Raw genomic sequence first — 16824 nt, forward strand, 5'->3', positions numbered from 1 at the left:
TTCCCATTCTGAACTATAAATAAAGTTAAATTTCAATGCATTAACAAATTATAGGAAAGAATAAAGTTTATTGTTTATACATAATTATGCTGACCTCAGAGTAGTATCTGTAGGAAAAACCACTGACTCCAAAGCTTGATTAAATATTTTTAACACAGCCCCATAACTCCTAAAAAAGCATAATACAGTATAATGTTCTAAAGCTTTTTAAGGTCCAGGCAGGGACTTCGAGAGTTTTGCCTAAAATAAGTAAGTGAGTATAATATTCCAATTACATGTGAAACAAATATAGACCTGAAGTCTGGGGAAGAAAGCTTTCCAGTAAACACTGACAATTCCTTTAACTTTTTAAAAGGCAAGATAATATTTTGTTTCCTGGTATACACCCTTGAACATTATGCAAAATTCGACCTTGATTATCCAAATACAATGGAGGACAATGGATAACTTCAATTTATTCAGAATTCTCTAAAATTTAGAAAATTTCAGTTTACTGAGGGAACTTTTTCCCCCCATATGAGTAGAAATCAGAGAACATGACCCTGTTTCAGATAATAAGGAGCTTCAGATAATAAAGATGGAACTGAAGAAAATAAAGTACTATTTAACAAGACAAAAAATAAAACTATTTTAATAGAAACTTAGCAATGTTTCATAACTCCTTCAAATCTCTGATACACTCAAACTCAGCATACTGCAGAGGCAATGGGCGGCATCTGGTGGAAGAAAGCAGAAGTTGCTTGTTTCTGCTATGAGTCCCCCATATATAGCATATTGCCACTAGCACAATCACTTGCTCACCAGGCTGGATAAAGAGTGTCTAAAACATGAAAACAGCATACAAATCAACTAAATTGGCACAAAATCAAAATATTTTCCTTAGAAAGAACTATCAAATAATTCTAATGTAATCAAGCATATGCCTGGTCCACTGGTAAGTGGTGGCAGAGAGGAGAAAACCACAATAATGAAAAACAATTACTTACCCTATGCACACAAGAACAATTTTTTATTTATTTATTTATTTTGATAGCAGTGTCCATTTGGGCCACGCAGGAGTACTGTCCCTCCTTGTGCTTCCATGAGAGGGCATAAAGGGCGCAACAGCCATGGACCACACACAGTTTCCTTGCAATTCAAAGCCGTAGTAGCTGAGGACTATTAGGGTGACCAGACGTCCCGATTTTATCGGGACTGTCCCGATATTTGCTTCTTCTGCCCTCCGCTCTGGCGCTCGCGCCCCCCCCCGCCCCGGCTCTGCCCCCTCCTTCCCCCATTGGCTCCCTCCCCAAATTCCCGCCCTGGCCCCGCCTCTTCCCCAACCACGCAGCATTCCTCCTCCCTCCCAGGCTTGCAGCTGCATGGCGGCGCAAGCCCGGAGGGAGGGGGTGGCGGTGGTGCCTGGATCCTGGAGCTGGTGAGTCAGCTCTGGCACCCAGGCACCGGGCGGGCAAAGGGGGGCTGGCATGGGAGGGAGACGGGGGGGGCACAGTTCTGAGCCCCCCCGCCGCGCCACACGGCTCCTGCTCAGGCTGCTGCACACCGGGGCCGGGAGTGCAGCCTGGATGCTGCTCCAGCCCTGCAGCCCACGGGGCAGCGCGGTGGGTCCGGCCGGGGACAGCGCAGAGCGGGCAGCGGCCGGGTGGGCGGCGCATTGGGTTTGTCAACCAAAACTAACTTGGCCAGTATGAAACTATAAGAATGATCATGGTGAGAGAGGTTTGGCTCTCTTTGTTTTGGAGGCTGCCCTGCAATCAGGGGAAATCAAAGGAAAAGCAAACAGTAAACTTCTGTTTCACTGCAGGACTGAGGCATCTGATAATGATCCTAGATTCAGATCTCCTCTGAAGGGGTTGATGAAGCTAGGGTAGCAGTGGCCGGTGCCAAAGGCCCCCATTGTAAGATGTTTAGGGTCAATTTCTATGGTGTTATTTTCCCCTGTCCTTCTGTCACTGCCAGGGTGCGGTGTCTGCTCCCAGGGGTACTCACTGAGGACAACCCTTTCGATTCTTTGTAGGTGGTTATCTCCTTTGGGTCTGAGATGACATGCACTGAATGCTCGAATGGGTATAGTTTCATCTGTAAGTGCCTTGACTTGCAAATCCTCAACAAGAAGGATTTCAATACCAAACACTGATCAGGGATGTGGGTCTTCCCCAGACACAATAGGAACTAGTTATGCCCATTGACCAGGGGAATGAATCCATCAGAGATGAGAGAGAGTTTAAACCCTGAGGGCTTAGAGTTCACCATGGTAGTTGGTGTGGGGCACTTTGTCTCACAGTATAAAGAGATGTATGGGGATGGAGGTGGTAATCTGTGTTTAATTTGGGCATTCAAAAAAGTAAAATAAAGAAATTAAAGAACATAAGGGATAAGGACCGTGAAGAGAGTTTCTTCACCAAAATAGCACAGAAAGTGAGCTTGAAACACAGAGGAAGTAGCAGTAAGACACTTGCCAGGTTCCATTTTACTGCCACAAGCAGTAAGAGGGAACAGAGGGAAGGTTGCAGACATTTCGCCCTTTTACAAGAGCACAAGGTGGTACAGGTCATGTGCACAACCTCAACAGACATTCCTATTAAAAAAAATCCAAACTGGTGCATATGAGGCTCATGTGCACATACAATGAGATATACAGAGAGACATACTCGAAGAACAAAAAAAAATTATTTATACACATGAAATACCAGAAAAGTTGGGGTACATTTGAGGCTTACAAAATTTTAAAAGTACTACAGGTTAAGTACAGTCACCTAGCTAAAAATCCTATTTAGAGATTGGACAAGATATTTATTATATGTATTGTGGTAGGCTCCAATCAGGCAGAAAGCCCCATTACGTTCCATGCTGTAAACACACATAGCAAAGAACATTCTCTACCGCACAAAGCATCAGCATGTCTCATTTGTTCTCTATTTACTTTGTCCCCCACCCCAAGGCTCCAAGACAACACAGACATATAGCCACAGCATTTTAAAACACACACGCACGCTAAAACCACATTAAGTTTGCAAAGTCAAGCACTCAAAATATAAAAGTCCAGAATTAATGTTGCTTGTGCAACTTTCATTCAGGATCCTTATGTATACGTTTTATGATTCCGTCTTTAATTACAGGATCACATACTTTTATTTGTTTTTTTAAAAACAGAACCCCCCTGCCTCATTCAGTGCAGAAAATAGATGGTGCTCACTAAATAAGCAGGTGCACAACATTTTGTTTTATCCTCACTGTTTATGTGTGGCCCCATGTCTTATTAACTGCACACTATTAAAACCCTGCTCTAAATACATAATTATTAATTTTCTCATGGGCTTTGTTATGGTACTCATTTAAATGCTTCACTAAACATTAACTGATTAATTTTCACAGCACTCCTGTGAGGGTCTATTGTTATGCCCATTTTACAGATGGGGAACTGAGGCTCAGAGATTAAGGTAAAAAAGAGTCCACTAATTTTGGGTCACCAAATGGTGATGTTAAGGACTCTGAAGAATCAGGTGATAGTCATTATATAACACAGTGCCCACTAACTTCAGTTGCAGCTGTTAGTGCTTAGCAGTTCTGCAAATGAGACTGCTGCATCTTAAAATGGGCACCCTGAAAATGAGGAATATACAATTAGTTGGCTGAATAAAAATAGGTGACTTTACAAAAAATAAAAAAAAAAATTTAATTTGATTTTTTTTAAACAAATCTCTTTAAAAATAATCTTGAAATTATGACAATGTTAAGATTTACAATGATCTATTAAAATGTTTAAAAATGTGTTTTTTTAAATTGAAATTAATTTTAAAAAACTTGCTGCCAAATTTTAAAGATAGTCACTGCACTGGTGGAAGTCATTAACCAAACACCTGAAATCAGGGTTGACTGAAGTTAAAACAGCTTTTAACAGCAGTAGCCTCTTCTGCAGCTGCAGAGAGAATATTTTCTTCATTTCAATTTATTCAACGTTCAGTTCGATGATTAGTTTGTTCAACGTCAAGAAACCAACTGAGCTGAAAAAGCAGGGAAGTTTTTTCCTCTTCCGTTCTATGAATAAAAATGAAGTGTGAGAAGATGAGATCTACTAGTTTTAAAATCTTAAAAGGGATGGTGGTCAGGACCAATTAGTTCTTTTCACTAAGTGCAGATAATACTTCCTTTGTTTAGTAATTCAGTAAATGCAAAATGTTTTGATGAATTTTGATAAAATTTGTTCCTTACATATCCTTACAACACACTGGCATCCATCCTGTGCACCAACTGAGGCAGGGATTCTATACAAAAAATAGCATAAGTTCATATAATTAAACATATCATAATGCACAAGGGAGCTGAATTAAGGTTGTACAAGCAACCTTAATTCTTGAATTTCCTAACTTTTTGAGTGCTTGATTTGGCAACTTTAATATTCTTTTAATAGTTTTTTTTAAATGTAATATTTATAGACATTAGATATCTATTACATACCTATTTACATTATGTGTCTTGACTATACTCAAGAGCTTCTCAACATACCCATTATCAGCTGGACTGTGTTATTTTAAGCAGAACAGCAGAGGTTGCTCTTGAGGGATTTGAAGGAGGAGACAAAAGTGACCTCACAGATAAATTGAGGGAGAGTGTTACATGTGCAAGGAATTGTGTTGAAGGAGATGTTTATGTGAGAAGTTGACAAATGGGTAGAGACTATTGGCATGTTTGGATGGCTGAGCAGAGGTAAAGATTACACAGTACAAGGAAAGAGTGAACACACAGGGAGTGGCAGAGTTGTGAAATATAAGCTATAAGAAATGCACATGCCAAAAACAGTCACCACATAATCTTACTACTGTAAACACTGTTCCGCCTCATGCTATTTGTCACCCATTCATTGCATAACTGCTAAAAACAGAGGTTAAGTTCTTGAAGGCAGGTATCTTATCTTGTGTATTTCAGTAAAGCACCTAGCATATTTTTCAACCATACGAAAATGAAATAAAACATAATACCACTGACTTCATTTTGGATTATACTGGTGAAATGAAACATCCATTATACTAAAGATTAAAAGAACAAGCTACAAATGTTATTATGGTGGTAATAAATAACCAATAAATAATACATGGAGAGAGGAAAGTGAAGAGGAAAGCGCTGCTGGCCTCAAAAGCTAGTAGTGTGCCGGATTCATTCTCTGACCTGGAGCCTTACGCCTGCACTATTTGGGGCAAGGACTATCGCTCAAGAATTGGACATTTTAGCCACTTGCAATGCAACAGCATGACACACAGTAACTGAACTATTGACTCTTACACCACTGTCTTTCAAGATGGATGACTGACACCAATAAATACCATCACCCCCAGAATATTGTACTTACGGGGTATTTTATCTGAAGATATCAGAGTTTTTTTTACAAGTATGGGTTTTATGTCTATCTTACAAATTGGGAAACAGAGGTGAAATTATCTTCTTAAGATCTCACAAAGTCAAGGGGCAGAATTGGGAATGAAATCCAGATCTCCAGACTTCCAGTCCCCTACTATAACCAACAGACACATTTGCTTTCTGATATATACATACTCTTGTCCTAAATGCAAGAGATAACTGAATTGGGTAACTATAAACACTATGAACCAGCATCTGCTCATGGAGAAAAAAGAACAAGAAATCTCTTTGAAATATATATGTCAGCAACATTTGTGCAACTAAAAATACGCAGAATATGCCTCCTTAAAACTGATCTAAATAGAAGCACATAGCAAGTAAAAAGCAGCAAATAATAATAATAAAGGTTGCAGAATTAGAACGATAAAGACCCAGATGAAATTGCACTGAGATTCATGAAATAGAAAACTGCAGCCATACTGGGGATAAATGTTTTAAGAGATTACTATGATCCATTGTATGGAATGCTGCTAATTAAGCAAAAGAAGCAAGAGTAGAGCATTTACATCTGGATCCATTAGTAAATCACTTTTTATTCTCACTGTAGTTTCTGTACTGAGACATGTTCTAAACTTGACTGAAATTTTTCAAATACACAAAAATGCACAAGCTTTTTGCATAACTGATCATCAGAGCTGGTCGAACAATTTGAAACTTAAAATTTGGACAAAAAGGGAAAAAATTATCACGAAAATGTTCACGAAAAATGTATCCTGGTTTTCATTCAGTCTATTGATTATGTGTTCCAACAGCACTGATATAAAAGCTAATTTTGACAGTGAATGAAAATTTGGAAGATCAACTATCAAAGAAGGTGTCAAGGCTGATTCCCCACTCTGGCACTTCGAGTGCAGAAGGTGGGGGCCCACAAGGACTCTAAAAATTAATACTTGCCACTCCAGGCTTGTATTAAACTCCCAAGGTTACAGCTTTTTTCTGACCTTGGATTGGTAAATGCTGCCACCACCCAAGTGCAAAACCCCTCTGAGAACCCAGGAAGGCACACTTGGGAATTCCTTCCTGTGGAGTACCCTCAAGCCCTGTCACCCCCTCTCCCTCCTCGGGGAAGAGCTGAGAAAGAAAAACAAAGGAAATCAGCTGTTGCCACCAGCTAATTAAACAACATGTGCACAAATCTCTTAGGACACAAAAATCCAATTCTGTTTTTTAAAAAAAGGTAATTTTTATTAAAAAACAAAAGGAAAAATATATTTGGGAATTTAGGCTATTGTTAGATTTAAAAAGAGCAGCTACAAGGATTAAGCATCAAGAATAAATTCTGGAGATCCAGCTTAAAGGTTACAAGCAAACAAAAAGCACCTTGGGTTAGCACAGAGGACTCCACAAGGCATAAAGAAATAAATGGAGATAAATCTGATCGCATCTTCCTAGACATTTCCTGATCTACTTACATATCTGGGGTTTCAAATGAGTAGTTTCTAGGTAGGATACTGATGATTTTTCATACCTGGCCCCAAGCTTCTTACAGCATAGTTGCAGCCCAGTCTACCTCTCCCCGAGAACGACAGACAGACAAAAGGGGAGTTATTGTTCAATTTAAAAAAGTTCTAGCCTTCCCATTGGCTCTTTTGGCCAGGTGCCCACTCACTTCCTTTTACCTATGCATAACAGTGACTTTTAACCCTTTACAGGTAAAGGGGGTAGAGAATAGCTAACTGGCTGGGGGGGTCCATAAAAGGGAGCTACCCCACCCCCTTCATTTATCACAGAAGGCTTTTTTAACTATAGTGGTTTTTAACCACAGCACTGACAATTGTCTAAAAGCAGGGATAATCCCCTTCCTTCCCCCTTTTCTAAAAATTAAAAGACTGATTCATTCTCTCCAGAATGACTAAGGCCATAACCAGTGGACTCTCAATAGTCAGTTCCTGTATCACTTCACTAATACCTGGTACAGCCAATTAGACAAAGTATTTAAATAGTCCTTAAAATGAAGAGTATGGAAGTTCAGAGGTGGAAATATACCGTTTAAGTAAAGAAGAAATCAATTTTGAACACCCAAAGTTTATTCATAATTTGCAGAATTTATCCAGAGCAGGTACTGATAGAGAAGCCTTTTCAATGGTCTTCAGACACAGGAGGAGAACTGCCCAGAAATTAAAAAAACATAACCCTATTTGCCTGAGAGTATCAATCATTTAACATTTGAGATTTTCATGCCTCAAAAACACATACCATCTTGAATACTGAACTTCTACACAATGTTGAACTTTTAGATATTATCCTTCTGTTAAAATTCCTATGGCATAGGTATACTAAGGGGAACAACGTGAGAGCCCAGACCTCTTTGTAAAGGTACTATTATCTTATTCAGATTCATCCTTATCTACCTATAATCCTATTTCTATATCAACCAAACCTGCATTCTTTACAGAGCCTTCCAAATATGAATCTGATTAAAAAAACAACATTAGAATTTAGAAGTCATGAAGGAGAACAGCAACTTATAGAAACTTGATTGAAACTGTGATTATGGGTAATGAGGTACATTTATGTTAAGATGCTATTTTGTGTCTTAAATTTCTCATACTTATTCTCAGTCTAAAAATAAGGTTTGGCTGCAGAGTTTGATAAAATTCAGTTTTGCTTTTTTTTAAGTTTTAGTTTAGTTTTCAGAATATAGATAACATTTTGTTTTTATCAAGATTGAACTATCTAAAAAAGTAACTGAAATATTAGCATTATATACTTTTGGATAAGGAATGAGTACTTTGCCAGACTGAAGAATACTGGTTGAAAGGAACATATCATCAGTGAAATGTGTATACTGCCCCTGAATAATCCTGAACAATGCATGATATCCCTCGTGGCTCTACATGTACACCGAGTGCAGCTATCCATCACATACATGTATTAAGTATAAGCACATAAGGAATGTACTTCAATTTATAACAATTATGAGGACACAAATAAATGCAATCAGTGGGCCAAAGTTAGAAGTGATTTAAACACTGGTGTAATTTACACCTCAGTAAGTGGGTGTAATTTACATACTGAGAGAATGGGAGCACAAGGCTGTAATAGAAAAAACAAACAGAAAGATGTATACCCTCTTGTTTGTTTTCCTGCTAAAACCCTACACACCCTATTCAGAGTATAATTTATACCTACTTGGTCACATGTATCTTATACAGCCATTTATATTACCTATTAATTTGGCCCAGTGTGTTTATTGTAACATGCAATCACTCAAGAATAAAGCCACAGATATATGCAACATAAAGACTGTGATTTTACATGCTCAAAAGTTATAAAATTCAAAGTTCCCTGGTTATGTTGCTCCTACATATTAAGACATGTGTGTCTACACAATTGGAAGTAATAAAGAAGTCATACAAAGGCAAAAGAGTAATGTACTATAATAGTTGTGGCATCTACACATTTGAATTTCATAGCTTGTATTGTCATAAAGTGAACCATAAGGTTACAGGGAAAAAATTTTGCTGGCACATCTCTCCTTTTTCTAGTGGAAGACAAGTCTATGTCATGGACCAAAAACTGGCAATCATTGCTGAAGCAATAAGTGATATGACTTTTCATAATCTAAGAAACAAATCTAAAAATATTTATAGTCAGATTAATATAAAGATAAATTTAAATAAACTCACCTGGCCTATTTGTAAATGAATTTCTTTTACAGTATTTGACAATGATTCTACAATCTCTTTCATGTGAAGGAGATGCATTTCTTCAATGTCTTGAAATTTCTGTGTAGTAAATAGAAGCAATTAGAGTCATGACAAAAACAGTTAATATAGTTAAAATAATTAGTGAATTGAGATGTTACAGCTGCAGTATTACATAGGTTGGGCAAGAAAAATAAATCACAGAGAGGAAGGCAGGCATTTTTGGATACATTAAAACTAGCTGGGTAGTATACTTAGAAAGATATTCTATCATATCACAATGCATCATTCAACCATTTGAGCATTTTAAAAAATTCAAATTCTAGTATACTTGAAGATAAATTATAATAGTAAGTAACTAATGTAGTACTTGCATAACTAACTTCTAGTGGCTCTTTCAGAGTACAATTTTGAAAAGCTTATGTACAATACATACTTTTGCAAACACAATTACTGCAACTGTACTTGTGAAAATCTGTGGAGACAAACAGAAAGCTAACTGGTTCAACACTCCCATTCACAAAAGGGCTGTTCACTTGACTGGGTCTTCAACAAGCACTGCTCTCCAATCTCTGTTGCTGAGTTCCCCTCTCCAACCATTACTTACTTGTTCGTTTTTAGCATTGCCCATCAGCCCTGCCCTCCTCACATCCTATCACTTAGCCTTTTCATGACTTCCATTCCCTCAGCATTTATGACTTTTCTTCTTTCAGCCCTCTCTTTCCTTTCTTCCACTGATGTGGTTGTTGACTCTCCATGCTTCATTTTCTTATACCCTGGATCTTTTTGCCACTCCCTCCCCCACAAAACCTGCTCTGCCAATCCCCAAGCCCGGGTTCACCCCCGATATCTGCTTCCTTTGCTCCTGCTCTCATGCTGCAGAGCATCTCTAGTGAAAATCCCATGACCAGGCTGACTTCCTCCACTACAAATTTGTTCTCTTCACTATGAGTTCTGCCATCTTCTCAACAAAAGGAGAGGTTACTTCCCTTGTGTTGTAACTCTAGTTCTCCAAGATATGGGTCTCTGGATGCTCCACCCATGCACCTTTGACAGGAGATTTTTGGTGGCAGTGCCTATTCAGCCTGCACATGCACTCTAGTGCTGTTTGTGGACTGTACTGAGGATAAAAAATTGCATGGGGAAACTGCCCTCAATTCCTTCCCTACTGTGAAATCCTGACAGACAAGATTCCGAAGCAGAGGGGAAGGAGGACAGGTAGCAGAGACTCTCAGGCACACACATCTCAAACAACTCGTTATTGCCCAAGGAGAGTAATCTCTCCTTCAAAAGTGTCCCTATGGATGCTCCACTGCAGGCGACTCCTGAGCAGTATCCCTTGATGAAAGTGGGAGCTTCTAAGTCAGATCTAACACTGAAAACAAGACTGCATTGGCAACAGAAGCATCTGCTCTAGAAGCATGGATCTGAATTATTTTACCAGTCCGTAATATTTTTTGTCCACCCGTTTGCCAGTGGGTATTGCGCGCCAGCTTGTTTTGTGGGATCCACTAACATTCATTCACTAGTAGAGCCATCCTGCCAGAAGCTGTTGCAAGTAAAATGTCTAAAAGCTTATGTTGGGACTCCTGGACCTCTTGTAGTGGCATCAACTCCTGAAACTGCTTAGTCATCAGCGAGAGAAGGTGTAGGCAGAATTATGGCCTCATCTAGTGAGGATGATGGAATATTAGTTTGCAGGGTGTCTTCCCTGTCCACTCTAGCTTCCTGGTCTTCAAAAGACTTCTCCTGAGGCTGTTGAGGAGGGAGTAATGAGACAGAGGCACATCTCCCTCCATGGTCCCTTTGGGAGGAACTGGGAGGCTTTGAGAACTTGAGAAGTAAACAGCCCACAGATCCAAATACGGGCACTGAGGTGGACCACAAGGCAAAGGAGATGGCATCCAACCCTGGTCATAACAGTAAGGAGGGGTATGAGACTGTCCCTGAGAGTTCAATTTCATAGTAGAAAGGTGGGGGAATGCCTGTTGTAGAACAGTCAGGGGATTCCCACAACAATCTGGAAATCTGAGGAATCATCCCTGACAATCCAATAGTGGAGCAGATGCCTGAGGTGAATGCAACTGCCTGTCTGATGCAGTCGGTACTGAAGAGCTAGGATGTACTAGTGAACGATATGGTCTCGGTGACCCAATAGATCACAGTACTGACAATTGCTTGGTACCGATTAACAAGGAGGATTCCAGCTCATCTGACATAACAGTCTCTAGACTATCTAAATTCTTATGGAACTGGGTGTAAATTACTTTAAATCAGTCAAGGGTCTGCAGTAATCGGTGTCACTACCAAGGGAACTGCCTGCTTTGGTGGCCCCATCTTGGAAGATGGGGCAGGTACCAAAGGCACTGATTGTTGAGACAAAGGCCTATCAGATGACTCCAGTACCGACGACAGACAGCTTCTATTATACAGGTGCAGACAATCTGGGATATTCATTCAGATACAGACGGGAGGAAGTAAGAAGATGTACCATGCTTCTGTGAAATAGAATGGAGTCTCTGCTAGATTCATCATGCTTCAACAATAGCTGGTTTGGTTTCAGTACTGAGGTATGACTGGTATAATGGTGTTTCAATGAACTGGAAGTCTTCAAAGAGCTCCCAGTACCGGAGCAGCTTGGAGCCTCCGTGGGGACCTGCAGTCTCTGGAGCACATGGTCTCTGAAGTGACCTGGCTCTTTTTGGAAGTTTTCTACTAGGAGAGCTAAAAGTTATTTTCTTTTAATTTAGTCACTACCTACCGTGTTGTTCTTTGTTGAGGATCTTGGTGACCGAAAATCAGCGACTGATTGGGCATTAATAAAATTTGGAGGCCAGCGTACAGTAGGGTTCCCTGTATCCAGATCCGAGGCTGGTTGCAGAGCTTACTCCATCAGGAGCCTAAAAAAACGGTTACTTACCTTCTGTAACTGTTGTTCTTCGAGATGTGTTGTTCACGTCCATTACACATTAGGTGTGCGCGCGCCGCGTGCACGAACGTCGGAAACTTTTTCCCTCAGCGGCTCCCGTCGGGCCTGCAGGGTCTCCCCTCCCGCCAGAGCGGCGCCCCGCTCTCGTGTATATATATCCCTGCCGGCCCGACCCTCCCTCGGTTCCTTCTTGCTGGTGACTCCGACAGAGGGGAAGGAGGGTGGGAAGTGTAATGGACGTGAACAACACATCTCGAAGAACAGTTACAGAAGGTAAGTAACCGTTTTTTCTTCTTCGAGTGATTGTTCACGTCCATTACACATTAGGTGACTCACAAGCTTACCATTGGAGGAGGGTAGGAGTCAAGGAATAACTGATTGAAGCACAGCCCTGCCGACAACCGCATCCTCTCTGGTCTGATGATGGATCGCGTAGAGGGCTGTGAACGTATGCACCGACGACCAGGTGGCTGCTTTGCAGATTTCCTGGAGCGGAACCTGTGCCAAGAAAGCCGCCGAGGACGCTTGGGCCTTAGTTGAGTGAGCCCTGATCTCCGGGGCTGGTATGTTGGTGAGCTCGTAGCACGTGCGTATGCAAAGCACAATCCATGCCGACAAGCGTTGCGTCGAGATAGGTTGGCCTCTCATTCGCTCCGCAACGGCTGAGTCGATTTGCGGAATGGCCTGGTTCGTTCTAGATAAAACGCCAAGGCCCGACGGACATCAAGGGTATGCAGGCTGCGGTGGCTTGGGTCCGTATGGGGCTTGGGGAAGAACACCGGTAAACAAATGTCCTGTCCCATATGAAAATGCGTGACCACTTTAGGAAGGAATTTAGGGTGCGGTCTCAGTTGCACCTTATCCTTATAAAAAACTGTATACGGAGGCTCCGAAGTGAGGGCTCTCAATTCCGATACCCTCCTAGCCAATGTGATGGCCACGAGAAACGCTACCTTCCATGAGAGGTGCAGGAGGGAGCAAGAGGCTAGGGGTTCAAAGGGCGGCCCCATGAGTTTAGTCAGGACCAGGTTGAGATTCCACGCAGGGACCGGTGGGCGTGAGTAGGGAAATACCCTCTCCAACCCCTTGAGGAATCGGACTACTGTGGGGTTGGAGAACACCGAAACCCCCAACTCCCCAGGGCGGAACGCCGATATGGCGGCCAAATGCACCTAAATTGAGGCGGGGGCGAGCCCTTGATGCCTGAGGTGTAGCAAGTAGTCCAGAATCGATGGGATTGAGGCCTGCAGAGGCTGGATGTGAAGAGGCTCACACCAGTGGGAGAACCGTTTCCATTTGGCAAGGTAAGCCGCTCTTGTGGAAGGTTTCCTACTACCAAGGAGGATTTGCTGGACCTGATGGGAGCACTTGTGCTCCATATCGTTCAGCCAGAGAGAAACCACGCTGTGAGATGTAGCGACGGTAGGTTCGGGTGGAGTAGGCGACCTTGGTCTTGCGTGATGAGGTCGTGATGGAGGGGGAGGGCTATCGGAGTGGTCACGGACAATTCCAACAGGGTCGTGAACCAGTGTTGGCGTGGCCACGCCGGGGCGATGAGGATGACTGTCGCCTTGTCCCTGCGGGTTTTGAGGAGGACCCTGTGGATGAGCGGGAATGGGGGGAAGGCATACCTCAGGCTCCCGCCCCACGGTATTGCGAAGGCGTCTGCCAATGAGCCCGGACTGTGGTTCTGGAACGAACAAAACTGAGGGCATTGGCTGTTGTCCTCGGTGGCAAAGAGATCCACCTGGGGAATTCCCCACCTCCGGAAGATTAAACGCAGGACGTTCTGTCTCAACGTCCACTCGTGCATGTGATAGGACCGGCTGAGGCGGTCCGCTAACCCGTTTTGGACCCCCGGGAGATATGTCGCTAGTAGGTGGACTGAATGGGCTATGCAGAAGTCCCAGAGGAGGAGTGCCTCGTGACAGAGGGGAGAGGATCGGGACCTGCCCTGCTTGTTTATGTAGAACATGGCGGTAGTGTTGTCCGTCAGAACTGACACGCTGTGGCCTGCTATGGTAGCGTGAAAGGTCTGGCAGGTGAGGCGAACCGCCCTCAGCTCCTTCAGGTTGATATGAAGCAACTTTTCTTCCCTGGACCACAAGCCCTGAGTGTGCAGGTCCCCCAGGAACGCCCCCCAACCCAGGTCCGACGCGTCTGTTACTAACGTCAGAACGGGTTGTGGGGTGGCGAAAGGGACCCCTGCGCAAACCTGCTGCCGATCGAGCCACCAACAGAGGGCGTTCGACACCTGAGCCGGGATCGTCATGACCAGGTCTAAGGGGTCTCTGCCGGGGCCAGCCATAACTGTAGTGGCCTGAGTCTTAGGCGGGCATGTCCGACTACGTGGGTGCAGGCCGCCATGTGCCCCAAGAGTTGTAAGCAACATCTGGCCGTGGTCGTGGGGAATTGCTGGATGGAGCTCACGGCCTTCTGAATGGCCAGGAACCGCGGAACGGGCAGACTCGCCCGTGCCGCCACTGAGTCCAGGACTGCCCCTATGAAGTCCAGCCTCTGCGCGGGGACCAGCGATGACTTGGGTTCGTTGACCAGTAGACCGAGTTCGTGGAACACCTGTAGTGTCAATGCCACATGGGAGCGAACCTCGGCCTCCGAGCGGCCCGCAAGGAGCCAGTCGTCCAAGTATGGGTAGACGCGCATCCTTCTTTTTTGAAGAAAAGCTGCCACCACCGACATGCATTTCATGAATACGCGCGGGGCTGTTGCCAGGCCGAAAGGCAAGACTGTAAATTGGAAATGGCGCTGGTTGATAGTGAAGCGCAGGAACCGCCGGTGGGCCGGGCGGATGGCGATGTGAAAGTAGGCATCTTTCATATCGAGGGCAGCGTACCAATCTCCCGGATCCAGGGATGGAATAATAGTACCAAGGGAGACCATACGGAAACGTGGTTTGAGCAAGTATTTGTTTAGCTTGCGTAGGTCCAGGATAGGACGGAGGCCCCCTTTCGCTTTGGGAATGAGGAAGTATCTGGAATAGAACCCTTTCCCCCTGAGGTCCGGAGGAACCTCTTCCACTGCTCCTACTGTGAGGAGGGTCTGCACCTGCTGCATGAGGAGTTGCTCGTGAGAGGGGTCCCTGAAGAGGGACGGGGATGGGGGGTGTGAGGGAGGGGGCGAGGAAAACTGAAGGGAGTAGCCTGCCTCCACCGTGCGTAGGACCCAGCGGTCCTATGTTATTCGTGACCAAGCACGGTAAAAATGGGACAGGCGGTCTCTGAAACACAGAGGGGGGTCCGGAATAGAGGTTGGTACTCTGTCCTCGATCGCAGCTTCAAAACCCTTGTTTCCCGGCTGCGGCTTGTTTTGGCCCTGATTTTGGCCCTGGTTAGGCGTGTTGTTGCGTCTACGCCTGTTATCCCTGCCCCTCCTGCGGTACGGTTCCTGTCTAGGATGAGGGTGGTACTGTCTCTGTGGAGGTTGGGGCTTGAAGGGTTTCCTCTGCGTCACTGGGGTGTGCATCCCCAACGACTTGAGGGTGGCTCGAGAGTCCTTGAGGCTATGCAGTCTGGCATCCGTTTGGTCCGAAAACAAGCCCGATCCCTCGAACGGAAGGTCTTGTATGGTGTTTTGCACCTCTGGGGGAAGGCTGGAAGCCTGTAGCCATGCCGAGCGCCTCATTACCACACCTGACGCGATTGTCCGGGCAGCTGCGTCCGCGGAGTCCAGGGAGGCCTGTAGAGAGGTTTTGGCTACCGCCTTCACTTCATCTACTATGGCCGCAAACTCGGGTTGGGCGCCCTGAGGCAGGGATTCCTTAAACTTGGAGACTGATGCCCAAGAATTGAAGTTGTGTCTGTTCAGAATCGCTTGCTGGTTAGCGATCCTCAACTGGAGGCCCCCGGACGAGTAGACCTTTCTCCCAAATAAGTCTAGGCGTTTCGCCTCCTTGGCCTTGGGGGCTGGGGCTTGCTGGCCATGTCGCTCTCTTTCGTTGACCGCAGGGACGACCAGCGAAGAGGGAGTTGGGTGAGAGAAGAGGAAGTCGAACCCTTTAGACGGGGCGAAGTATTTCCTCTCCACACCTTTTGCAGTTGGTGCACTGGAGGCCGGCGTTTGCCATACTGCTTTGTAGTTGGACTGGACCGTTTTTATGAGCGGGAGCGCGATCCTGGAGGGGCCCTCAGGGCTTAGAATGTCGACCATGGGGTCCTCCTGCTCTACCGTCTCCTCCGCCTGCAATCCCAAATTGAGGGCTACTCGGCGGAGCAGTTCCTGGTGCGCCCGATGGTCAATCGGGGGAGGGCCGGACACTGTTGTGCCCGCCACGGCTTCGTCTGGCGAGGAGGAAGAGGTCAGGGCCTTTTGCACGTCTTCCTCCTCCTGCAACTCCTCATCAGCTGGGCGCTCCTCTGGAGACCGCCCTACGGCGTGGGTCTGAGACGGTGCCGAGCTCGGTGCCGAGTCTGCCCGGCGGTCTGGAGACCGTGGCCTCCTTGTGCGAGGGAGAGCGCCACTGCGGAGAGCGAGACCGGTGTCCCGAGAGGCCCGATCTCGAGGTCCTGGATGGGGGGCCTTGCTGATGGTAGGCCCAAGGGGTCCAGAACGGCCAGTGCCCGGGCTGTCCCCACTGCGGATGCCAAGTGGCTTCGTGCTCCCTACTGGCCTGTGCCCTGTGGGCATATCTACTGGACCGGCCCGAGTCTACGTCCGAAACCACGGACGGTGATCTGGAAGGCCACAGTGGTGCCGTGGAACGGTGCCGATCCAGGGTCGGTGAGTGGTGTCTCCGTGACCGTGATCGGGAGTAACGTCTTGCCGACCTGGACCTGGATCGGTACCGTTGCCCTCGGGACCGGGAACGACTGCGGG

At 45.0% G+C, this 16824-nt stretch overlaps 1 protein-coding gene across 1 annotated transcript in view; it reads right to left on the reverse strand.

The window, feature by feature from the left end:
- The window catches only part of FCHO2 (FCH and mu domain containing endocytic adaptor 2), a 207857-nt gene that overhangs the window by 123030 nt on the left and 68003 nt on the right, over nt 1-16824 (reverse strand). The window contains exon 8 of the mRNA XM_065405887.1: nt 9045-9143. Coding sequence (XP_065261959.1) covers nt 9045-9143 — 99 coding nt within the window. The remainder of the gene's footprint in view (nt 1-9044; nt 9144-16824) is intronic.

This window comes from Emys orbicularis, chromosome 6 (genome assembly GCF_028017835.1).
Source record: "Emys orbicularis isolate rEmyOrb1 chromosome 6, rEmyOrb1.hap1, whole genome shotgun sequence".
Taxonomy (NCBI): domain Eukaryota; kingdom Metazoa; phylum Chordata; order Testudines; family Emydidae; genus Emys; species Emys orbicularis.